The sequence below is a fragment of the Epinephelus fuscoguttatus genome, linkage group LG5 (genome assembly GCF_011397635.1).
Source record: "Epinephelus fuscoguttatus linkage group LG5, E.fuscoguttatus.final_Chr_v1".
NCBI classification, from domain to species: domain Eukaryota; kingdom Metazoa; phylum Chordata; class Actinopteri; order Perciformes; family Serranidae; genus Epinephelus; species Epinephelus fuscoguttatus.
The window spans coordinates 22,726,005-22,752,509 of record NC_064756.1 but is presented as its reverse complement, the minus strand read 5'-3'; the positions used below and the strand labels follow the sequence as shown (position 1 = coordinate 22,752,509).

General features: G+C 42.7%; 2 protein-coding genes across 2 annotated transcripts; one reads left to right on the top strand and one right to left on the bottom strand.

The window, feature by feature from the left end:
* Positions 1 to 256: 256 nt before the first annotated feature.
* On the bottom strand, positions 257 to 3,398 carry LOC125888753 (fukutin related protein). Its single transcript, XM_049576312.1, has 2 exons — positions 3,032 to 3,398; positions 257 to 2,772 (listed from the first exon to the last, which is right to left on the bottom strand). Exon 2 carries the CDS (start codon positions 2,672 to 2,674, stop codon positions 1,076 to 1,078), a length of 1,599 nt encoding a protein of 532 aa, XP_049432269.1. The 5' UTR covers positions 2,675 to 2,772; positions 3,032 to 3,398; the 3' UTR covers positions 257 to 1,075.
* Positions 3,399 to 5,726: 2,328 nt separating this feature from the next.
* strn4 (striatin, calmodulin binding protein 4) lies at positions 5,727 to 25,365 on the top strand. Its single transcript, XM_049576549.1, has 18 exons — positions 5,727 to 6,224; positions 13,223 to 13,326; positions 13,491 to 13,567; positions 13,700 to 13,778; positions 13,934 to 14,119; positions 16,439 to 16,616; positions 16,724 to 16,880; positions 17,464 to 17,559; positions 17,896 to 18,014; positions 18,107 to 18,282; positions 18,466 to 18,513; positions 18,598 to 18,719; positions 18,806 to 18,973; positions 19,058 to 19,198; positions 19,320 to 19,418; positions 19,524 to 19,610; positions 20,099 to 20,287; positions 22,257 to 25,365. Exons 1-17 carry the CDS (start codon positions 5,910 to 5,912, stop codon positions 20,266 to 20,268), a joined length of 2,322 nt encoding a protein of 773 aa, XP_049432506.1. The 5' UTR covers positions 5,727 to 5,909; the 3' UTR covers positions 20,269 to 20,287; positions 22,257 to 25,365.
* The last annotated feature ends 1,140 nt before the right edge of the window (positions 25,366 to 26,505 follow it).

The following is a 26,505-nucleotide window of genomic DNA, read 5'->3' as shown; positions in this document are numbered from 1 at the left end:
CTGCATTCCTGTGTGTCCTGTCATAAAATCCTCCACCCCCTGGGCCCCTGCCATATGGCTGAGGAACTCCCATAATGCCTTTGACACAACTTAGTGCAGAGGCTTAAAGGAGTTACAGAGGCTGCAGAATAAATAGGTGTGTTGTGCCATCTAGTGTTTAAAAAAGAAAATTGCAGCCAATATTGCACATTCAATGTATTTACAATGGATTTGCCAACAATTCTCAAAACAAATTAATAACGTAAGTCAACCTGTTACGACGTCTTTATTTTACCGGCTCATGACTTGGAGTGACACACTGATACATCACACATGTAACAACGCTACAGGAAACATGTCATACCCAGAGAAGCTTGTGTGTTTTTATGTCCGACTTCCCTGCTGAATTAAAATTTCATTTAAGTTAACACATAATGGATGCTCAGTAGTAACACACTTAATTTTGGTAAAGGTTATTAATTAATTTATGTTTCAGTAAAAGTTTTCGAAGTCCTGATCATCCTCTCCATACGGACGAATGATGGTATGTTTCTCATTTCACCACATCGAAATGTACACACCACGCTACAGCTGTCAGATACCAGTTGGCATCGATATACAGTAACATCCATTCATAAACCGCAAAACTGACAAAACCTGTGCAAATCAATACAACAGTCAAGAAATTCATAAAACACCTGTCGGGGCAAAAGCACTTATGTAACACAGATAATCTGTACAGAACCTTAAATCCTGTTTAAGATCATGTACACTAGCTTTTAGTGAGAATCCACATCTTCACAGCAGTCATATTTATACTTTGCTGTACAATACATACAGATTTCGTACAACATGTGCCAGCCAGTCTTAAAGATATGCCTGATGTAAACTCACTAGTGTATTGATTTAAATCTTTCTAGGCAGTCCAATGTTAGACTTAACATCCAAATACTGATCTAGCTGTCTTAAAATTGACAGCAACTGCAGTCATTTTGGCACCACATTAGTTCCAAGCATCATCTTTTAGTCTGTTTTTCGTAAAAAAGTGGCAGAATTTTCTGAACAGTCGACATAAAACACACTTCTTTATCGTCTCTTATAATTTGCTTCTGTCCAGCCTCTTTTTCGAAGGGTTGGGATACTGAGGGTTCTCAATCACCCCCTCGCCGAACTTGAGCTCCAAGAAAGCTCGGTGGTTGTTGGGGCTGTAGGCAGTGATGCCGGCAAAAGACATTGGCACCAGCGGCTGCAGGAAGTGCTCCGGGAACTCCACGTCTTGTTTGTGCTCTGTCCATGTGTCTTTGGTCATGACGCCGTTTCGTGGGTAGAACGGCCAAAGGTCAACATGCAGGTGGTTGGCCTCGCTGTACTGGACCCTGTAGAAGTCTCCTTCCACTGCGCGCTCCCAGACATAGCCATTAGCATCCACAAGAGAACCTGAGTCCAGGTTCTTCAAGTGATCACAGTTGGGTACGTCTTCTAGGTAAATGCCCAGGTCCACATCATAATCCCATGGGATGATGTCCTGATGGCGGACAGCACCCAGTAGAGTCCCCCCCTCGAGCCAGTAGCGTACGCCTGAGGTCTCCAGGATATTGATGACATACTTGGTGGTTTCCCTGAGAGCACGCAGACAGCAGGGAGGCGTCCAGCGATCCAGATAGAGGTAGTCTGGAGTGTCATCCTGCACTGTGCCAAAGCAGCGAGGCGTCTCTTTACTGCAGCCATACCACTGTTCCTTCCCATCAGGCAGCAGGAGACGCTTCAGACCAAAGCTCCTCATGAGCTTCCCTGTTGTCTCCTTCAGCCGAGTGTCAGCCTTCCACTGGTTGTGAGCAGAGCTGAACAGTGGCCGGTGGTTTGCAGCGAAACAGGGGCTCTCCAGCAGCTTGACCTTCCAGCCTCTCAAGGCAGTCTGGACGAAGAGCGAGGAGAAGAGGGGCCTCCCCAGAGGCACAGAGAGGTTAAAAAGATCCTCTGTGCGAATGAGGACAACTGCATCTCCCTGTAAAGCCGTACACACGCTCCCGCTGCTCCCGGACGCAGCTGGCGAGTAGGTGGCTGTCCACTCTCTGAGGTTCACCCGCAGGTGAAGACACTGCACAGCAGATCGAGCCAGCACGGGCGCAGCTACCAGCCTCACGGGCCCCCCACCCTCACCCTCCAGCTCCCTGATCAGCCTCTCAATCGCCCGAGGTTGCTCCAACTCCACTCCATCAGGCACCACCAGCACAAACTCTGTCTGGACGTGGAACTCTGGCCTATGAGCTTGCGGTGGCTGGTCCGGGCTGGGGGTGAGCACTAGAAGGCGTGCGCCCTCTGGAAGCACCAAGGGAGGGTACGGTGACGTGTCGGCCACAGCCAGGAAGGGAAGCTCAGGTCTCTGGCGGAGGAAGGAATTCGCCACATCCCCAACATAATTCTCAAAGTTTTCAAACTCCCGCAGAAGAACAGTCACACGTGGGCCACGACTGTGTCCCTCACCTCCGACCCCTCCAGGCTCACCTCCAGTGCCCACAAGTGCCCCCAGGCCTCCTCCCAGACCGGAGGCTGGTAGGGCAGCCCTCCTCGTGCCCCGGCCGAGCTCCTTCCTTTTCTCCATCATCTGCTGCTGGGCCCGGGACACATAGTAGAGAATGAGGAGGTTCAGGATGATGGCGCCAGTTAACAGGCCCTGGCAGAGACTGATCCGCATGGCAGCTGATGACGAGACGAGGTTTCAATGAAGAAATCCAGTGGTGGGTCTTAGGTCCCCATTAGTGCAACAATAGAGGAATGAGAGTTGATGACAACCTGTGAAAAACAGAGGAAACAATGCAGCTTATATGTGTATAACAACTGTATAAGGACATCTTGACTGTGTCATACAACCTAAAGCTACTTTAATATGAGACATAGAACTACCTTGATGCACTAAATATTATCCTAGCCATAATCAGTTCATCTAAATGTAAAACAAGGGCAGGTAGCTCAATGCAAGGTTTCCTTCTATACATAAAATGCATTATCAACCTACACAAACAGGCTGAACAAATTCATGAACACAACTCACCTTAATTTGCATCTATTTTATTCTTTATTATGCATCAGCCATGTTATCAGGAGCATTTGCACCTTGGAGCCTATTGACCTTGTTGCACTATACTTGCTTTTCATGGTGGTCCATCTCAGCCAGCTCTGGTAGCACAGGAGCAAACCTGGCTGAATCGGTAGCAGCAGACACACAGATTGATCCGCATTGTTAGATGATATTAACGCGTTTGAGGATGAAATCTGGTCTCCAACATTTAGAGAAGAAATCCCAAACCAAGTGAGCCCCAATCGCATCAGAATACTGCATTACTGTTCAGCTTAACTCAAGCTTAACCATTAAAACAAACTGCACGATTTTACCATTAAGAAATCACGCTTCCCGTCTGTTGCCCGCAACAACAGAAAGACTTCCGGCTCGATTCCTTCAGAATAAAAGTGACATATATGTAAGAATGTAAAAAATAAAAAATAAAAATGCACAAACTACTTATCAAAATACAATGTCGCGCTAACTTACCAAATGAAATCATGAAAATATATATCTTAATTGTTATATTACCAGGAGCTGTCTTATTTGTCTGTGTCAGTGTTTTAGTCTAGTCATGCTATTTTGTTAAGTGTTATATTTGAGTTGTTTTGTGCACTGTCACGAATGTTAAGTTGTTGTGGACCTCAGGAAGAATAGTAGCTGGGGGTCCTAGTAAACTAAACTAAACCATTTTAAAAGGAAAAAACTCTTTAACTACGCTGTACAATATTGTCAAATATCTCTTTTTGCACAAATTATCTGTAAAAAACGTTTGTGTAAAAAGAAAAGTATTCAAATATATAATGACATCTTCATAGTGTACATATAGTAAAAAGAATAGATGTATGTAGCCTTATTTAAAACATATTCTTAAATATGGCACTTTTATTCTGAAGAAATCATGAAACTTCGATTTCTTCAGAATAAAAGTGCCATATTTAAGAATGTGAGATAATAATAATAATAATAATAATAATAATAATAATAATAATACATTTTTTTTTTTTTTAAAAAAATACACAAAACTGCATCAACTACACATCATAATACTATTGTAGGGCTGACATTTATTCTTAAACTATGATTTAATCTCAACTATTTTAAAGAAAAAATGCCCATCAACTGTACACTGAACAAAATAGTCAGATTGAGACATATCTCACTCTGCACAAATTAATGTGAAAAACATTTGTGAACAACAACAACAACAACATAAAAAAAGTATTTAAAGATATAATGAATTATTCACACTTGTACATACAGGAAATAAAATAAAGTGGATGTATGTGGCCTTTAAAAGAAATTATGATCAAAGAAAATGTCTCAACACACTTTTACTTGATAGCAGGGATTCCAAGTTGTAACCTTCAGCCAGCATCTGTACAGTTTATTTTTTTTAACATCCATCTTTACAGTATCTATTTTAGTATGTATTGTGGAATTATTCTGTAGCCTACATATTGTATGTGCTTATATCTTCATTTCCATCTGGTTAAAATGAGAAAATAATGATTACCATATGTTAATATGTGTCCATCTCACATATTAGATAATTGAATCCAAGTTGGTTGTATTCAAGTCCAATGGATAATAGATCTGCAAGAAAACTGATTTAGCCATGCTCAGACATGCCCAATATTCACAGCATGTGCATTTGTCCCCAGTAAAATCATTAAAGTCGCAGTGAGAACTTTTATTTTGACGGAAATTAATCGTTTGACACTCTAAATTTCCTTGGGGAGACCTAAAACCCACACCCTCATTAATATGTGTGTATATTCTAACAACTATATTATATTATATTATATTATATTATATTATATTATATTATATTATATTATATTTCCTGTATTATTATATATCATTCCATTCAAGAAATCCCTCCGAACACAATTCTTCAAAACTGCCTACAACCTCTAGAAAAACTGTTCTTCTTCTCCATCTCTGCATTGTTTCCTTTCTTATAGATTATTTCATTTTTGTTTTTTCTTTTTTCTTTTGTTTTGTTGTTTTTGTTCTCTGTAAAGCGTCTTAGAATATCTAGAAAAGTGTAAAGTGTGTAAAAGTGCTGTATAATCCAAATTATTATTGTTCTTATTGTTTTTATTATCGTTATTATCATTAATATAATAATAATAAAAATAATAAATAATACCATTACTACTATTGTTATTATTATTCTTTTTTTTTAAATATATTAATTATTATTTATAATTTTGTATTATTATTATTATATAGCAGACAAAATCACGGTCTCTGTGTCGTGGAGATTTTTTATTTTATTTTAACATTAAACTGGAAACACAGTTGTGGGTAATATTGGCTAACTTTACTATTCTCAAACATCCCAGTTCACAAAATGGCAGGAAATGAACTCCCCTAGCGACACGTTCATTGTGTATTACAGCAATCACGGTCCTTTATTTGTCAGCCACAGTGGGCATTTCCAGCAAACACAAGGAGGAGGAAACAAATCCGGGATATACAAAATAAGAGCGGCAAAAATCATTTTAATACCTGCTCTGAGGGATAGACCTTTAAGGGCCATACTCTGGTGTTGCTTTAGTAAATATATACAGAATGGAGAACTGATGCTAAATACGGTTTATTGGTGATTAAATAGGCCACGTTGGTGCAGATATGTAGCTTGGTGGTGTTTTATTTTGAAGGTTTGAAAGCGGAAGTGTAGTATTTTGCTGTCTGAATAGTAATTTTGCTCTGTGCGTGTGAGAAAAGGAAGAAAAGAGGGTAGCCTTTAGCGAGGTGCTGCTGGGTTGGAAGAAGGGTCCGAGGTACTTTTCTATTATTATTGTTCCTACACTCCGCCCGTTTCCACCTCCTTGTCCTGGCGAAAGGTTGAACCGTTAAAATGGAGGCGGATAGATCCGGCGGAGGACCAAACCCGAACTCCGGAGGCGGCGGCAGCAGCGGAGCGGGGCGCAACCCAAACGGGCCCAAAGCAGCACCGGGCCAGGCGACATCAGCTGCGGCGACCGGGGCGATGGCACCAGCAGTGGCGGCGGCGGCGGCTGCCGGGGCCATGCCCGGATCGTCGCAGGCTCGGGAGCTACAGGACGGGGACTCGGGTATGACGCTTCCTGGGATCCTGCACTTCATCCAGTACGAGTGGGGACGCTTCCAGGCCGAGAAATACCGCTGGGAGGCTGAGAGAGACGAACTCAGGGTAAATTTGTTTATCATTTAACATGCGTCTGTAACGTTAACGCCAAAGAAAGGCCAGAGCGGATATTGCAGGAGCTCTGTTACAGTGGCTTTGTACCAGCACACATGCCCAACAATCAATTTCGGGATGCCAAAATGCTAACGGGCTAACATTACACCCTATCATATTGTATTGCCCAGGATGTGTTATTACTAGACAGTATAAGACAATGAAGGGATTCCATCACCTCCAGCTGATCATCACATAAAGCCAACACCCTAGGCTTTAAACATACAATAAACAGCATTTTTGGCCTTTAAATGACCAGTTATATATATATATATACTACAGATATACACATCACAAAGCTACATGATAAAGGTCAGCATATGTCAGCCGAAAGCAAGCAAGCTATCCTGCAAATAACAAAGGTAGGTAAACAGAGGTTAGGTGTGGCTACCTTGCACTGTCTTCTTGCAGGTGCACATCAAAAGCATGCCTGTACCAGACTCCTCTTAGGATGGACTGTATTTTGGTATTTAAGTGGCCACATAGTTTGTTGAGTATGTCGACCATTATTGGGTTTTCATATCCTACAGGGACAGATTAAGTGATCTGTGGCTGTATTTTTGAGGTTAACAGGTTATGACAGTGTCACCCAGTTGTGGCTACCCTTTGAAATCGCTGCTTTTAATGATCATGATAATTTGAGCATCAGCTGTCAAAGTGGTGTCCTTGCACAAAGAAAACCCTTATTGAAATAAGGAATAGTTAATATATACTACATAGGAGATGTTAAATTTTATTTTTATTTGCCAGGCAGATGGCACGGTGAGAGAAAGTGAGCAGAGTGACCTTTGAACGAAGGCTTTCACTCTCACCTTGCAAACCATACTGCAGTTTTTGTATTAAATATTTTGCTGCAACATGTCCTCAGAGGTATAGTCTTAAAGACAGTGGATAATAATCTGTCAGCATTGAACCAAATCCACATTTTGAATTGAGGACTGTCATATAGATTAGTTATTGGTGTATTTGTAGTGTAATTGTCAGTTTCCTCATGCTCTATTGAGCCCCTTAGATCATCATCAGTCACGTACTATCCTATCTATGACTAAACTTGCCACTTACAAACACATATTTCCTCCCTCAGATTAGAGAAGTGAGCTTGTGTCCTTAAAGGTCATCAGTTTGAGTTGATGAAATGGCAAGAAAAATGTCATTTCCGTTGCAATGCCCTTGAGCAAGGCATGCGTCCCCTAATGGTCCCAGTTATTCAGAGACTGACAGCAGGAGACAGAGGTTGCACTGTGCAACATTTCCTACATGCGTGCGTTTAGCATAGCATTGCTGGGAAAGATTGTGCTTACTCATCAGATTGTTCCAGGTTAGGAAAACATACACACATTCAACCATGTTTTCGCTTTTCGTTTGGAACGTAGGGATAAACAGTTCATCTTTTCATTCCTAAACCTAAGTGGGCCTTCCTCCTGTAACCACACTTGTAATTAGGATGAACTGTCTTCCGGAGTTCATGAGCTTGACACAGAAAACACAGAAAAAAAACACATCATTGCCTCTACACTGTCACAGTGCTTCCCACTTTGCCCCCCGACTCAAACCTACGTAGTTATAAATAGGAGCCGCGATAAAATATGGATGAACAATAACAAACTGGTTGTGCTCGCTGCCTTTATAGTCGTGTGCGGGGAGGAGTGGGAAGGGAAGGCAGAAGTGGGCCATCGCTATGTCCAACACGCCATTAGTGCTTGTTATGGAACTTTGTTTGAGTATTTGCTGCACATGGTCTGGTTTCACGGGTACAATTAGCACTACGGCCTGTGCTGAGAGAAAGAGAGGATAGCTGGAGTGCCAGGCTGAAATATTGACCTAGCTTACATTTTAACACCCACAGGCCACAGGCCTCTGGCTTTTGTTGCCAATTTGCTGGCGGGGCTCTCAACATGCCAGTAAGCATGCTCCCCCCTCGGTCATGTCCTGTGTTGTTAGCACCATACTGTACATGTTGACTACACATGGCATTTTGTTCTGACATTTGTAAAGCTAGCAAGGAAGCTGCATGTAAAATCTAAGATGCCAGCAGCAGCAAAACCATCAATATTTGAGATCAGCACTATCATGTTGCGATTATGTGACTCTGTGTGCGACCGCATGGGTGTCTGTGATTGTAGCGCAGTGTGTATCTGCGAGACTGTAACAGATGCTGCCTCTGTGAGTGTGTTTTTGGTGTGAAAGGCACCTGTGGTATTGTGTCTCCAGTGACAAGCCAGGAACGAAGGCCCTCCCCGCTCTGGGCCAGGTGGGACGTCCCAGCGTGACCATGGGGGGCAGGTGGCGCTGGCCTCGTCTCTCTGTCCTTCAGACACACAAGAAGCTTTTGCCAGTGTATTGTTTCAAATTACACTACTACTGCACTGTGAACAAGCTTGTATTCGCCTGGTCCTCATTATAATTTAATTGACAAACACGCTGAGCAGCCGACATCGAACCCAGTCACTACTGTCGTTCCACAGGGAAAAGGGCAGACCTTTACCTGTCCCTCTTTGAGTTATTCTCATTTTCAGCTTTTTAATTTTATTAACAGTGTCAGTAGTTGTGTAGAATAGATTACTGGTGACCCAAATGACATCACTTCCTGTTGAGTGTGGCCTAGGGGACCCTTGGGTACACATCTCTAATTAATAGCTCTGCGCTCTCAGCCATGACACACATATGACATCCATATGTACTGCATTATTACAGTGTGTGCCTCCCACATACAAACACTTGCAGCAGTCCTGTTCTGTGTGTGATCTGACCTTTCTTTTTGTCGTGTTTCTCAGTTTCCATCTCAGCTCTTTCCTTTAAATCCTAAAAATCTAATGACTTGATTTGCTTCCCCTCTCTTTTGAAAGGATGACATGCAGTATTTTTGCTTCCCATTGCACACCAAACATCTCCTAATCAAACTTAGGCAGCAAGCCCAACTTTTTAGGATGTCATCCTCCAGCTAAATACCTCCCGCACGCACACACTCGACGCACTCTGACACGCTCCATCAAAGCGCACTGTCCCAGAAAAGTTCATTGCTCTACTTGTTGGCTCATGGATTCTCCCATGGGGATGAGGGGATGAGAAGATGGAGGGTGGCTAGTGGAAGAGGAAAGCTGCCCTTGACCCTGTTCTGCAGCTTGTAGAGGCACACTGACAGAAAAGGCTAAATGTGTCACTTCACCATGCTACAACAAACCCTGGAAAGGTCAGCAGCAGCTGGCCACATGGAGGAAAACCCACCCACCCACAGGAAAAAGAGATCAGATGGCACGACAGGTTCGCTCGTTCCTTTGTACTTTGTTAGTTGACCAACATGATACAAAGAAAATAAGGTCATTGTCGGTGTTAGCAGGGCGTTATCAAATGGAAAAATAGTATAACTTTCTTTATGAATGCTGTGATGTCTATTGACCTGCTGCTTTATTTTGGCTCTAATTTGAAGTGTTAACACTTTTAATAGCTGATGAATAGACTGCCTTGTCTCACTTATTTTGGCTGGGTCCCACACACGAGTAAAGACAAGCAAGTCCCAGTTTGAACCAGACAAAGGCCAGAATAACAGAGACAAGTCAAACCTAAACAATGTGTATTATAATAGTAGATTTTTTTCTTGTTAAAGTATTCACGCATCTTAATAGGAGCTTTAGGGATCTTATGTTACAGACAAGCTAATCTATTGAAAGCTGCATTTTTGTTCTTGTCTCTATAACAGCTAGTGCGTGCCGAGATAAATTAATCCTCTCTAACATCATATTTTACCCACTGACCCCCATTACCCAAATAATGAGCAAGTAAAACCAGGTCAGAGTCAAAGAATGAGTGGTTAAGTCATAGATACAGAATGACATACAGCAGTTAACCCTTTTACACACTAATCTGACTGTTTTGGCTTCCTTAGTGTGTGTGTGTGTGTGTGTGTCCACGTGCAGCCTTGGCTCTATCTTGGGCCAATAAAGCAGCGTCAGGGATTTAAGGTTTCGGACAGCGCTGGGAACCTGTCCTTCTAGGAGCACAGTGTGACACCGGCGCACAGGGGTGTGATGGTTATCTCAGCGTGTGAGCAGGTTGTAGCTCGTCTGTGTGCGTGAGTAGGAGTAGAAACACGTGCCCTTCCCCTAAAGGATGAACTACACATTCCTTTCAGAGGTGGAAATTACAAAGCATTTTGCTGATTCGAATATATAGTTAAAAGATTTACTGACTATCTACTTTGTTTTTTTGTTTGAGCCAAGCAGTTGCATTAGTGTTCATACTAGGACGATGTTACTGTGACTGTTTTCAGCAAGCTGCTGTTGGTTCAAGCTCTTTTGTTCAGTTCAGTACATATTAGGCCTACATAGGGCTGTGTTAAAAAGTACTTCAATTTGATACCTATAGTTCTACTTGATCCTGTGTCCATCATGTGAGTGGAAGCATTCAGTTGCTTGACATGGTACAGATGCCACAGATGTGTAGTATGCCAACTACCAACTTCGACAAATATTGGCTGTGAGCAAAACCATACAAATGGTATTCTAGATCTACATCTAGGTACAAAAGGAGTTGAATGCAGGCACTGTTTAACTAGAGAAGTTTTGATAGTACTTGGTACTGTTATTTCAGTCGATACCTTAGAGGTACCCAGCCCAAGGCCTACATAAAAACTGTTTACAAAGTCAAGAGCTCAGCATCCATCTCTCTGCAGCTAGTTGTCACACCATTATTTTAGTTCATGGTGTGACGTCTAGTTTTAAACTAGACTGTGTATCAATGCTGAGCTGACAATGGTGTTTTCATGCATCGAGAAGCAGCCGAGTCAGTACACTGAGGATTCTGTGTTCAAGATTTGTTTATTTGCCTCAGACTCCACTCTGGTCCCTCCTGAATTAGACAGATTTTAGCCAAGTTGTCTCCACTTGACCCACAGCACATCACAGTATTTTAAAGCTCTCTCTCATTATCGTGGATGCCAAGTCAAGCTTGTTACCTTCATTGACAGACGCAAATAATTTGCCATTTCACTTAGAATATTTTAATGTGAGCTGGGATTTAAGTTGCGCTCCATCTGTTTCCCACCATTTATAGTGCCCAGTATATATGTACATGCTGCTATTTGTTATCTAAACCTCCCACAGTGTGACACTGCCCAGCTAGCAACACAGCTGAGCTCTGCTTGGCTTGTGTTTTAGCATGTAAGTATTTACGTCTGATTATGTCCCACATGTAGCAAGAGTTTCTGCTTGTGTGAAAAATGCAAATGCAGTATCACATTTAACGTCACAAAACACGGCGACGACACAATTACTTGTGTGCGGCTGAAAATGCTAAGCAGCTTCTGCAGCTAACCCTGTGCTAGCTGTTTCTATCAACCACATAACCACAAATGATATGTTATTACATAGCTGTTCATACAGATTTATGTTTCACTGGTCCTCCTGGCTTGTTAAATGAATGCATTGCTTTTCACCCTATACCGTCAGTGCTCCACATACAGAAACACTACTAATTGATTTGTTATTTTACTTATTTTAGAAGCTGAGCTGCTCCTAAAGTATAAACTACATAAAGTTATTCGTATTCCTCAACCTCTTAGATCATGCCTGCAGTGTTGACATGCTAGCTTTGACAATTATCTCCAAAACTCTCCGATAAGCGTTCAAAATCACATTGCATTAATCAGGATTACTCAGCAGCAGCAGCAGTAAGGTTTGCTTGGCAGATTATCCTGTGTTCCACTCGCCCTCCTAGCTGGTTACATGACTGTGTGTGTGTGCACGCGTGTGTAAGTGTGTGTGCACACTTTCCCGGGTGATTGACTACCCTCTCAAGTAGACCGAGTGCCTGCCCCATGAGATAGTGTTTTTAGACTGTTCTAGTTTTACAGAACTGCGTATGCGTGTGGGAGCCGACTCGTGGACACACACACAGGGACGTGCAGAGGAGAAATGGACTGTAAAACAATCGGTATTAATGCTCCAGCACCGCTTGGCACAGCAGAAAGAGAGAGAGAGAGAGGACAGGGAGAGGGTGAAAATGCAAAACTATTGTGCCTACCGTCACCTGCATGCAAATCCAGAGAGCGAAACACGGGCAGGCCTTTTTAACTCACTTCTAAGTGGGATCACTGTTTGTTTTTTCACTAGGGCATTTTTCTCCTCCAGCCAATAGAGGGCAGGGTTTTTATTGTCTGGTGTAAACCACAGTTTGACCCACTGTGATGCATCACCTGAATCAAAATACAGCATGTTATAAATGTCATAAATCATTTTCATCCACTCTGCCAGCCTTAACACATCTTTCTCAAGTCTTGCCATATGATGCCTTACCCAAGAGAAGACCTTGTCTAAAGATAGTGCTCGTCAAATGTCGACAGCATCATCATCCTGCATTCTCTCATTATCACGTTTTCTCTTCCGCTCACGAAACCCTTTAATTGTTCGCCATATGGCGAGAACAGGCAGCGAGCATCTATTTCCTCAAGGTAAGAATTTTATCAGCTCAGTGAGGAAGGAAACAAGCGGAAACTGAGAGGGGAAGCACACAAAGGAAGGATGTGTCTTAAAAGAGGGTATTTGAATTTGGCCGGTGTGTGTCTTGTTTTTCCTCCTCTGCAGATGCGCACTGAGGCTCTCAGTTAGGAGAAGTTAAAAATAAGAGCCCTGTTCCACAACCCTCTACTTATTCCTCTGGGTTCTCAGAAGTCATGTTTGTTATGCTCATCACATCGAACTTTTTCCCCTTCACGGTCTCCGCTTGTGATCACTGTTGATATCAAATGCCGTTCTCGTTTTAATGGAGACCGTTAATGCCTTTTTCATCCACTGCAGTTATGGTGTCAATATAAATTGATTTTGCAATAATGTGTGTTTGTGAGTCTTTGCTGTATGTGTGTGTGTGTGTGTGTGTGTGTGTGTGTGTGTGTTTGTTTGTTCCTTTTTTTTGAAGGTACTTTGTGTTCCTTACCATCCTGTATGTGTGTGTTTCAGGCTCAGGTGGCGTTCCTACAGGGTGAGAGGAAAGGGCAGGAGAATATGAAACAGGACCTGGTGAGGCGGATCAAAATGCTGGAGTATGCTCTCAAACAAGAGAGGTAAGACAAATGCCTTCTTTCTCTTCCTGTGTCCTCCTGTCTGTTCTCCACTCAGCCTGCTGTCATATTGTTTTGCATGCTTTAGGCATAGTGATGTGATAGTGAAAGCTTTTCCTATATTTGCTCGTACTGCTTCCCTCATGTGGTGTTTTGTGGGGTTGCAGGGCTAAGCACCAGAAGCTGAAGACGGGGAACGACCAGAGTCCCGGAGACAAGAAACCAGAGACAGAGGCAGACCAACGTATGTCTAACCAAGCTCTCATACACTCTGTCACTGCTGCTTTGCTTTCAGAGCAACTCAAAGTTTCTGCTCTTCTCTTTTCTTGCTCATGCCTCGCTCTTGCATCACTATTGACCAATCTATTTTCTGTAGTTCCCAATGGGCCGGCTGAGTCAGACTCCGAGCCAGCCAATCAGATGTCCTGGAAGGAGGGACGTCAGCTACTACGCAAGTAAGCCCTCTCCATCATCAGCTCCTTTTTATCTCTGCACCATACTAACATTTTCCATCAGCACTTCATCATTAAAAACTTGTGACCTAGACAAGAGGGATTGTTTTTTACGGCTGTGTGTGAATATTTCTGTGTGCTCTTCCCTGTGAATGTAGATATCTCGAGGAAGTGGGTTATTCAGACACTATCCTGGACATGCGGTCTAAGCGTGTGCGCTCCCTGCTCGGGCGGAGCAGCCCCGAGGCTAACGGGCCTCCACCCAGTGAAACCTGTCCCGAGCCTGAGCCCCGGGCAGGTGGAGAGTCATTGTTGGTCAGACAGATAGAGGAACAGATCAAGAGGTGAGACTGTGGAGGCAGACATGCTTTCTTTCTCTCTGCTGTTGCTCCACTGATCAGAGTAGATGAGAGGCCCAAATCATGACGCTTCATATGAGTGTTTGTTTTTCTCCTCTTCATTAAATTACTCAACAAGTATGATCTTTCCATACTAGCGCTATAAAACTGCACACGTTTTCCACCTAATCAAAATACAATGTCCATGCACTTGTTGTCAAACTCCTTTTGGCAGATATTGACGCCATAGGCCTTCAGTCTTGCAGCACCCTTTATAGACGTGGTGTAATTTACATGTCACACCATTATCTGATTATCTATTCACAGACATAAAATATTATGGTATGTTGAATTGGGGTATTTCAGTGCAGTGAGTAGAATTTGACTCGGCCTGTGTATTACTAAGTGCAATATTGTTATAAACTATGCTACACTAGAAACACGTAATGGATTTACAGGACAGAAAATGTGCAGATGACTAAAGCGCAGTTAAGATATTGACAGGACTTCCTAAGTTCAGTTTAGACCAAACATTGTGATGAGACGAGTTGAAACTTGTAACTGCTCACAATGTGCTGGTCTGTGACGTTCTGAAAACCTGCCAGTTTATACCAGTGCAACGAGACGAGATGTTGTATTGTCTCTATAGCAACAAGATTTCCAACTTTTAAAGCTTATTTTGATGCTGAATATCATTTTATAGCTTCTTAAAAAGGAGTGAAGATAGTGAGAGTGAGATACTTGGCTACAGTTGCACCTCTAGTAATAATGAAACAGTGAAAACAAATGCAAAACCACCTGAGCCTCAGGTGGACTATATTCATAATAAATACGCCGCAATAATTTAAATTACTAATGCCAGTTAATGTGTTAATGAGTGTGACGTGCACAGGATGTTTGCACAGTTTGATTCAGCTAACTTTGCTACAAGTATGTTGCTGTTGAAACAGGCGACGTGCCAAATGTTCTAAAAACCAGCCGCTGGTGACTTGACAAGCTGAGTCGCAGGTGACACCATCAGCTCACTGGCCAGTCCACGCTGCTGCTACTTCTCTGCAGCATTTTAAAATAGTTTCGTCTCGTCATGAGTCTTTGGTCTAAACTGGGCTGAACTCTCTGCAGTTGTAACACAAGAAAATTTGTCATTGTATCATGAGGTTGCTTTGTGAGTAGCATTTGTCTGTAGCAGAAATGTAAAGACAGTGAAACAATAGCACTTCCTAATCTCAAAAGCCAACAGAACAAGACACAGGAAAGATGTCTAAAACGGAGGGCATCCTCCATCATGAGAACATGGTAAGATAATTAAAAAAAAAAAAAAAAGCAGACATCTAGTAAGATTTTAATTGACCTTTCGTTAAGCCCCGCCCCTTTGTGATGGTCCGACAAGCTGTTGGAGTATGAAACAGTGATTCCAGAGAGAAGCAGACAGAGGGGTCTACAGTCTGTGTTTGAAGGATATATCCAGGATGTCAAACTGACTCAGCAGCAACAACAGGTTAAAAGACAAAGATAGTTAGAAGCTAAAGCCGAACTATAGGCTACAGATCACAGTGTAAAAGTGAACCACCACATCACTGCTGATCGCCACAGAACACAATGAATATAAAGGGAAACTTTGCTGATATTGAACCAGCTGTGTGGCATCACAGTGTGTGCATATGTCACTTCACTAGTTCCTGTACAGCAGGGTCGGTCTTTTTTTATAATCATTATAAAGCAAAAGCAGCATGTGTTCAACATTCAGTAGGCTATATCTTCAGTAGCTAGCTAGCAAACCCTACACTGTTCAGGGTCTGATTTTGGTTTTGGAACAGGGAAGAAACGTATATCTTTTTCCAACCTCTCCAGGTAACGAGTATCATTAATACACGACGTGCCCCAGGCACAACATTTAGCTCCAAATCCACACAACCAGCCTGAAAATGAAGGTAGTCTGAAACGATTGCATTAGAGTCAATGGAGCACAGCTGTGTTCATGTCGGATCCTGGTTGGCCAGTACGCGTCCATGGGCGGGACTTATCGAAGGGTCAATTGCACAGAAAATATGTACATATCAGACAGGTATCTTGCAATGTAAAGATTAAATCTGTGAGTGGAAGTATCTTAGTAAAAAAAAAAATCACAGAAAAGCTCTTAGTTGTTGCACTTGTAAAACCTTAAGATAAAGAAAATCCAAAAGCTATACTGCTGTGGCCAAAATGTATAATATGGGATTATATAAGTATAATTGGGGTCATCCTGTCTCTGCAAGTAATGTCCTAAATAATGTCTTTGTCCTTCATAACTTGGAATGGAGGGAATAACCACGTGTGCATTTGTAGGAACGCGGGCAAGGAAAGCTCGAAGGAACGTCTGGGCGGCTCGGTGCTAGATAAGATCCCCTTCCTGCATGGCTGCGAGGATGACGATGAGGACGACAGCGACGAGGAAGATGACTTCCAAGGCATGGCCACTGACTGCATCGATGGACCGCGCAAGAACAAGAAGTCTCGTGTAAAGGTGCGACCAGTGATTAGACATTGAGCGACTGAACAGGAACTATAAACTGCGAGTTTTCTTAATGACTAATGGCGTAACTATCCCTTTTTCTCTGCTCTCCTGTCCAGATGGGTTCGGAGCCCATGACCACAGACCTGGACCCGGAGGACGAGGAGGACGAAGACGACTCGGAAGACGCCCTCAGTGAATTTGACTTCCTGGGCTCGGGGGAGGATGGGGAGGGGGCGGGAGAGGCCAGGATCTCGGGGGACGGACGGGAGTTAGGTACGCTGTTGCCATAGCAACACCATCAGCATCAGCACTGCCAGAATCACTGCCACCAGTGTATCTGTCTTTTTTGCCCCCCCCCACCCCACCCCACCCCACCCCAACACCCACCCCCACTTCCTCCCTGCTCACCTTTTTATCTTTTACTTCTCATTGTGTCTTGGCATCTCTTCTTGTCAATAAAACCAACCTCTTTTCCCAACCACCTGTCTCTCTGTCCTGTTTCACAAGCTGCCAGTCTGTGACTCCTTAGAGCTGTGTAGCTGTCACCTCTGTCTGTAGATGTAATTACTACGGTGCAGGGTCACTTCCAAGGTTATCACGCATGCTGCCTTCTCTTTCTGTATGTCCACATTTCACTCTTTGAGCCACATTTACACTGTAACCCTGTGCTTTTATTTATTTCATTCTCTCACGCAAAGAATCTTTAAAATTTGATGTTTTGTATTGTAAAGAATGAAGTCTATCTTTTTGTCTACATTCATTTTGTCTCAACTGTCCATCTGCTGGCCTCTCCGTCTGTCCTCCGCCTCTCTGCATGACTGGATGTTTTGTGTCTCTCTCCTCTTGCCGGGTTCAGAGAACCGCAGGAACAAGTTACAAGGCATGATGTCGGACTTCCCCCCTAAACCTACCCCGCCCCCTAATGTACCGGGACAGGCTCGCTCTGGAGAAGGTAAGACTGCTCCACAGAAAACCGTAGATCATCCTCTACTACCACCTACTATCCCACGCGCATGATTGTAGCTTAGACGTTGCATCACAAATTTAGACGCTGTCTCAGTTTTGTTCAATTTTAAAACCTGCGTAGGGGTAAACTTACAAAACTGTTCCTACACCTATAAATATTTCCTCTGGTACACAGTGTGGGAGTGAGGAAACAAGATGAATGGACTCTTGCCAGGGAGATCTAAGATCCACTGCTATGTTTTCCATTCTCCTCATTTCAGCCTGTATTAATAGGGCCGTGATGTTTTGTCATAACTTGTGCTTTTCCACCTCCGACCTGCAGGTGGTGCCCTGGGTTTTTCCTCTGACGTCTTCATCATGGATGCTGTCGGAGGAGGGGACATGAACCTGGGTGAACTGGCTGATCTCACCGTCGCCAATGACAACGATCTCTCCATGGATGTAATTACACATTCGTTCTGGGCTTGTGATCCAACCTGCGTGAAAATATGTGAATGCTGACTCTTTTTCTTTTTTAATGCGTGTCCTGTCAGATGCAGGATAACAGAGAGGAGTTTAAGAAGACATGGAACCCTCGTTTTACACTACGCAGCCACTTTGATGCCATCCGCGCTTTGACCTTTCACCCCAGCCAGGCGGTGCTGCTCACTGCCTCTGAGGACGGGACACTAAAACTGTGGAACCTCAACAAGGCCATGCACTCTAAAAAGTAAGAACACTTAGATCCACAGGGATGAGGGACAAGAAATACATTCATACAGTAATTTTTTATACTCATAACTCACTCCAAAGCCTTTTCCAAGCAGTAGAAGGACAGATAACTTACAAATGTAAACTCAAACACAGCAAACAAAACTTAGAAGCAAATTTAACAGCATGTGTCCATCCACAGGAACGCAGCGTTGGATGTTGAGCCCATCTACACATTTAGAGCACACAGGTGAGTTGAAATTCTTGTGCGCAAACCTGCCACAGACCGACTCAGATGCAGTGTGAAAACTAATGCCTCTCTCTTTGTGTCTAGTGGAGCTGTTCTGTCACTAACCATGGGTGAAGACGGAGAATCCTGCTACAGCGGAGGTCTAGATGGAACCGTCAGATGTTGGAAGATGCCTGACCTCAATGTTGATCCTTATGATAACTACGGTGAGTCCTCGCCTGCTGAGTTATAATAATTATATTCCAATTTAGAGGTGTATCCCTTTTTTTAACATGTGCTTTTATTCATCCAGATCCTGGCATCGAGAGCAGCGTACTAGCCGGCCACGAGGACAGCGTGTGGGGTCTGACTTACTCGGCAGTGCACCACCGGCTCGCTTCATGCTCAGCCGATGGCACCATTCGCATCTGGGACCCTCAGAACTCGTCTCCCTGCCTGTCTGTCTTCAATAAGGAGAGGGGTAAGCGTCTTTGTCAAGTGCTTACATGTGCTTTTTGAGCTTTTATATTGCGTCCATGCCTCAAAACTTCCTGTCTTCTGCCAGAGCACGGAACGCCCACCTCTGTAGCCTTTGTGGCCACTGACCCCAACCAGGTGGTGGTGTCGTTTGACGCCGGTGAGACGCTTCTCTACGACCTCAACACGGAGCAGAGCGTCACGGCGCTAGAGACACAGACCAAGGATGGTATGTTGTGGACCTTATTTGTGACAGCTAATGAGTAATATCACTCACTCTGAGATAAGTTAAAAATAATGAGCAGATACAACAGTTGGATTCAAATGGAGTTGTTTGTCTGTCTTTGCAGGCAGTGAGCTGATCAACCGTGTGGTCAGTCACCCATCTGAGCCCGTCTCCATCACTGCACATGAGAACCGCACCATTCGGTTCCTAGACAACAAGACAGGTATCTGCAAGAGGTCTTTTATTTGTCCTCGGTTAATTTCCTCTGTTTGAATGCATCTACAAAAGATTGCTTTGTGTGTGTGTGTGTGTGTGTGTGTGTGTGCAGGTAAAGTTGTCCACTCAATGGTGGCTCACTTGGATGCGGTCACCTGTCTCACTACAGACCCTAAAGGCACTTACCTCATCTCCGGCAGTGAGTACTACTCAGCTTCACTGTGCAGTTATTTAGCCGAACGTCTTAGATTAGGGTTTCCTCTGGAGTAAAGACAGTCTCTATCATTTTAAAAAATACTGTAAACTGTGATCTAATTCTTGTGCATACTCTGTTTTTATATATCATTGTACCCAAAGAGAGGTTTGAGTTTCAGTTTCATCTATTCTGTACACAAGGAGGAATTTGTTGAGGAGTTAATTAATAGGTAATGTCAATTTTAGAATGATAAAACACAAATTGTCAATGGTTAGTTACACACCATCAAACTCATGTTTAGACAGAATGAAACAGTCACAAAGCCGCTGTACAGTCTGAAGTCCAGGCTAAAATTACACTGCCTTTCAGAAGAAGCCGTGCATTACGTCTATCTTGTAAAACAATCTAAAGGATTCCCTTACGCTCCGCAGTGATCTTTGCCCCGCATAACACTGCTGTCTTTGTTTCCGCCTGCTCTCCGCCCCCTGCAGGCCACGACTGCTCGGTGCGCCTGTGGATGCTGGACAACAGGACGTGCGTGCAGGAGATCACGGCTCACAGGAAGAAGCACGACGAGGCCATCCATGACGTGGCCTTCCACTCTTCGCAGCCCTTCATCGCCAGCGCTGGGGCAGATGCACTTGCCAAGATCTTTGTCTGACAGCGCTGTTGTCATTCTGGTGAGACAAGGGGTGATTTAAAATATTTAACAGAAAGCCTGTTTTACAAACTGGGGGTGTGGAGTTTGATGGTGGGATGTTTAACAGGCAGTGGGGGGTTGAATGAAAGACTACAGAGCTGCATTATGGGATACTGTAGAACTAAGAACTTAAAGTGGGGATATCTCAGCCTCTGATGCTTCTCTTTTGACCACTCATGTTTAAAATCTGTGTCTTGACTCCACTTGCAAATATCTGCATGGGACTGAGTTCGAAATGCGACCATGCCTGTGTGTATTTCCAAAGCGCTGTCAGTCACAAAGGGGTTCAGCCTTTTAGACAATTCCTCTAATCATCACGCATACACCGAGTGTCCTCTCCCGCCTACCGCTCCATTAGGTCCCAGGGAAGCTGAGCCTCCCTGGAAGTGACGATTTTGTCGCATTTATCCAATGACTGTCTCGCTTTGCTGTATCAGAAAAAACTGCTCAGCGCTGTCTCATAGGAATGCTTGGAGGCTCCGCGTCCACTGTGCTGACACGAGAATGTATGACAGGGAGGTCGCATTTGAAAACTGGTGATAAACAGCTGACGTTTGAACATCATAGTCATGATGTTAAACGCATCCTAGCACACGTTTAATACAATGTAAATTCTTATTTTAATGTAAATTCAATAGTACATATTTGAGCATTTCTTCTACGAAATTTTAGGGGAAGTTCAGCCTCCCTTGTTGTCTCAGAGCAATCGCCCCTGATGTATACAGATTTTTTACTTAAAAAAAAAAATTCTTTACACACAACTTTCATTTTTCAAAATATCTCCGCACACGCTAGAACGCAAAAGCAACTCCAGACGCTTATGGTCTTCCACAATCTCCCCTCACCACAAAGGTAGCAAAGTGTGCATACTACCTTTGTCAAACACTCAAAGACTGACCGATGCTTTTGGACATGCAAAAGTTTTCCTTTCAGTCATTGACAGCAATCCCATTCTAAAAATTGTCCCACCATCTGCTGGTTTGACTGTTCCCGATCCCAAACTGCTGTTTCTGTAGAACTTTATACCGCGGACGTTGAGGTAGATCAAATAACACTGGGTGCAGGAGATGCCTCTCGTCATCTGTGAAGTGATGCAGCTATACTAAATTAAGATGTGAAGTAGTCAATAGACCTAGCAGTGCTGAAAAAAACCTAAACAAACTGGTAGTGAGCTGTTGTTGTTGCTGTTTTCTAGCTCATGCTGATCACATCTACTTCTCTTCAACCGATCACCACCAAAATTTTATCATCTGTTTCTTGTCCCATTATCAACCTTTCCTGAATTTCATCAAAATCCGTTCAGGACTTTTTAAGTTATTTTGCAGACAAACAAACAGACCAACGCTGGCAAAAACATAACCTCCTTGGCGGAGGTAATAATGGAACAATGGGCATGCACACATGTCCACATAGATACAAGTTAACTGGAGTTTTCAAAAATCTGTACCTAAGATGGCATTTGGAAGAATCTCCATTGTAGTAACTTAAAAATTTGAGTGTGGACGGAAGCCCAAATGTAAAGGAAAATATTAAATTTAAAAAATATAGACAGTGTAGACAGGGCCTAAATTTGCAGTGGACCTCAAGACATTTACTCTTTTAACAGAATTTTAGATTATTCTGAAACATTCTTTAAAAAGTCTATTTATTTTAGATCAGCTAAACTTTACAAATTGACTTTAAAACTAGTTTTTTTTAGATCCCCTCAGGCTTAAATCTTACCGATTTAGGAATTTTAAATGCTTACCTTTTCCCCATTATATTATTACTATTACAATTATTACATGCCCCCCAAATTAGAATTAGATTTAATGAATAGCTTCTTTTTTATCATTTATGTGATCTTGTTAGATTTTTACAACTCTGAATTGTCAGATTGAGTCTTTCATGTCAGTGTCATGAACAGTTCTGAACGACTATCTAACTGTGTTTACTCTTTCTGCTTTTAGAGTCCAACAAAAACAACTGGGCCAAAAGAGACTGAAGACTACAGTGGACAAATTTCACCTGCTTACACACACAGACACACACACACACTCTCACACCTGTCCTGCACCCCACTGGTTGGGTCATCACCACAGGACGTCACCTCCCTTCAATCCCTTACTGTCCTCTGATGCCTCAGTGACTTCTTGTAATACTAATCACACTGCTTTTTTATAAAATCCCGGCTGCTCCGTTTTCGAATAATCACATTTGGAGTAACACTTTTTCTACACTACAATATTCTGTTCTGCTTTTTTGTTCGTTCTACCGACACTTATTACAAACCACCATGTGTGTGCGTTTGTGCGCTTGAACTGCTGACACACTACTCACACTTCACTGAAAAACCACAGAGGGAACGCTCACACTGCACAGCGCACACGATGCACCACTGCATTTCATTTGGGATCTTTTTTTTAATGACTTGCTTGTGGCTAACATAGATATGTAGGCATGACTATAAACAGTTATCCTTCCCAGTGTCGGCAGAATTCACCTGACCAACCTCTCCGTTGGGAATTAATGTATTACATTCCAAAGACTCCAGGTAGAGTGTGTGTGGTGTGTCGTATTCGGGGGTTGGAGAATGTAAAAGTGAGTTGTGTGATGTGATGAGGCATTAGACAGTTGCTAACCAGTGTTGAACAAATAGCTTTAATTTCAACTTTACGGCCAAGACACCAAGTCTCACTGTATGTCTGAGTATTATAGCGTCCCCATGATTCTGCCTCTACTTGTGTGTGTGTGTGTGTGTGTGTGTGTGTGTGTGTGTGAGAGTGTGAGAGAGAGAGAGAGAGAGAGAGTGTGTGAGAGATACAATGTCACCCTGCTGTACAAGATAAATGAACATATTTCCACAATCACGGTCCATTTTTACAGACGTTACAGTTCGAACTGTGCAGACTGATGCTCTCACACCACATTAACCAGCTAAAGATAGATATCATGAGAGTGCAGTTAAAGTTCGTGGACTTAACAGGGGTGGTGAGGCCAGTCTGGATGCTCTCAACAAATGACGCGGATTGTGTCATTTGGTGCTTTTTACTGTACAGAAGACGAGTGCGTGCGTGTGTCTGTTTATGCACTAGTTAAATCACGGTGCTACGAAAGACCTTGTCAGTCTTGAGTCAGAATCAGGGACCTGTTTTGTGTGTGTATGTATGTGTGTGAACGCGTGAGAAAGAGAGACTGTGTTTCTCACTCATCGGGCTACAGATCTCCACGGAGTGAATCTGCTTTTTAATGACATTTCATAGTTGAATCATTTCATTAACTGTGGTCACATTTTAGAATTAGCGGTCACTGTTAATGTCTCTCATTAGAGGGATGTGAATAATGTTGGGCTTTGATCGTTTCAGGCTTGAGGAGTGTACAGAGCTGATGATAATTTTATTACAGTGAGGACCACTTGGACTGAAAACATTTTCCTGATTTCCTGAGATGAGAGCTGCTCGGATCGTCTTTTTCATTTCATCAAGTCGGTGCCAGTTTGTAGGCGGTGCTCGGTTCTGGCTTGTTATTTATTCAGGCTTTCAAAAAAAAAAAAAAAATAAATAAATAAAGCTTGACTTTACCTTCAGTTGTGTGATGAGGTGAGGTCCCCTCATCTTGTTTTTGATGTGCATCAGTTGCACAGTAGCACATTACCCAGAGAGCTAATGATGTGAAGCTGCTCTCCTCTTTCAAAGGGGGTGTGCTGGGAGAAAAGTCCATTTAAAATTCAGCCACTTTGTCATTTCAGAGAGGAAAAAACGATTGATTTAAGATGTGTGGGTGTCAGTTAATATTCGTAACATGACTCGGCACCTAACCTATTTTGAATGTAACCTCGAGAGCATTTGGCTTAGCTGGAAACATTGTTCCTTTGAGACACCTCACATCTATCTCTGTCTGTGTCCTGCATTTACACTGATACCTGCAGGACACGTTTGCTTTAGATGACCTGACTTCAAATTACCTGACCAATCATTTTATCTCATTACCTTGAGAAGACTGATAGAATCTGGTGTTAAATCAGTTGGTTAAGGGGCACCCTCCACCTCTTAAAGATTACAGGGTCACACTAGGGGTTGGAGGGCAGATCTAAGGGTTCAAAGTATCCTGGAGGTAAATACTTCCCTCCTTTCCCTGTCACTGGGGACACTAGCATTTATAGTTCAGATATTTTGTTTCCTGAAACAGGGTGGTGGACTGTGGACATTATTGTACTGCTGCTGGACATAACGTCCTGGTATCACATTTAACTACTACTTGGCTCCACTTTGCACTACATCTAACAGTGGGAGCTTCTGTTGAGGAGTGGTTACACACAGGGTGCAGAAATAATGTGTTGCAGGTATTTCTTATACAATCTGGAGTAAATACTACAAAGGCGGAACCTACTGTGGCTCACGGTTATATGATAGTGAGAGCTACTGATGGCCAACTTTCTTTTCACTCTGAGCGACTACGCCCCCTCTCTGAGAATGAAGACAAATCACTATGACACATCAAAAAAGAAAAAAAAGAAATCGAAACAGAGGTTGTAAATGATGACTAGAGATGCCATTACGTGCTGTAAATGTCCATCATTTCCTTGTTTTCTTTCTTGCATTTCTTTTCTTTGATTATGAATATGATTAATAAGATGTAAGAATACTGTAGTATCATAAGTGAATCATTCTTCCTTGCTAGGCATAGAACTTGCTTGTGATTGATAATGGCAATGTATAACTTGTAAAAAAGCAAAATGGTTAAAAAACACGAAAAATGTCAAAAATAAGTTAAAAAAAAAAATCTGTTACCAGTCAGAGGCCAAGGTAAAGGACTCTCATTTCTTTGTGTTTTTATTTTTTTATTAGCAATTTATCACTGTGTGATATTTTGTACATCATATTAAGCTGTATTCAAACTATTTCCTCTAACTACAAGGGATAAGAGACCTGCTTTTTATTAATTTTGTTTTATTATATATTTTTGAACTGCATTCTAGCTTGTATCAAATGACTTTCTCTTTTTGTTTACGGGTCCCCTGTTGTATGTCATTAAGGAAGAAAAAAACAAAAAATGAAGATTTTGTACAGTGAATTGAGAGTTGTGTTTCTGTTGTCTTTCTTGCCATCTACTAACAGAACACTTACAAAAACAACTGGATACATGGAAGTATCGTCCTTTACCTGTCTGAAAAGAAAGGAAAACTAAATGCTGTAGGAGTATCCTGATATTACTAATAAAGGCACACTCAGGCAATCTAGTTGACGAACTCTTAAGAGACAGGTTAAAGGTCTAGTGTGTTGGATTTAGTGTCATCTAGTGGTGAGGTAGCAGATTGCAACCAACTGAAACTTGTACCATGTTCTAACGCTAGGGATGGGTACCAAAACCCAGTATTAAATGAGCCCCACAGCTAATGTGTCAAAGACCATAGAATTGATGAGCATCGACATTATCGGGTTTTTTATCTGTACTTTTAAACAATTTGGTTTAAGTCATTATCATCCTGTTGCATCTCACCTGCCCTCTGAGCAAGGGCTGACCTCCTCCACATACACACAACCACGTGAAGTCAGAGAGGCTGCAGTGGAAATAAAGTGAAGATAACTTGAAAATTACTCAAGTTGGCAGCAACTATGCTTGTGACTGTAAGTGTGATTAAACATTCGCGTATAAAAAGCCAGTACAGTGATATTTCTTTCTGCCCATCCCGCAGTCTCATCCACGGCCACTAGCATTATGTTTTACACAAGGACAGCATGCTAGTTTGGCTAATAGTAAATTATTACAAATATGCTAAAATGACAGCTGTCTGCATGTAGTCTGCGCATTTAGCTTGGTTTGCTACTCATCTTAAAAGTGGGCAAATACTTTTTAACTAAGCTGCTGGCTAACCCTAACCCTAACCCTGAAACAAACAGCCCCTCCTCTCTCTACCAGCGGTAATGTTACCAGCACGCAGTGAATCACATCAGCAGAGAGGAAGCAGGACAGAGGACAGGAGGAATGACTTAGAGCGACTAAAAAAAACTATAGCCCACACTTCACTCAGTATTGTGATGTCAGAAATATTATTTATATAGTGACTTTACTGTTGTGAAAAATACTGTTGCTGCTCTAGCAATAACATTCATTGATTCATTCATTCATTTTCTGTAACCGCTTATCCTGTAAGGATTTCTTGGGGGCCTGGAGCCTATCCCAGCTGACACTGGGCGAGAGGTGGGGTACTGTATGTCG

Bases quoted from the DNA above. Each gene is read 5' to 3' on its own strand.
- LOC125888753 (XM_049576312.1), bottom strand. From the start codon at position 2,674: ATGCGGATCAGTCTCTGCCAGGGCCTGTTAACTGGCGCCATCATCCTG.
- strn4 (XM_049576549.1), top strand. From the start codon at position 5,910: ATGGAGGCGGATAGATCCGGCGGAGGACCAAACCCGAACTCCGGAGGC. The intron at 13,779-13,933 runs GTAAGCCCTCTC...CTGTGAATGTAG, and splicing joins GGACGTCAGCTACTACGCAA to ATATCTCGAGGAAGTGGGTT. The intron at 18,720-18,805 runs GTGAGTCCTCGC...TTATTCATCCAG, and splicing joins TGATCCTTATGATAACTACG to ATCCTGGCATCGAGAGCAGC.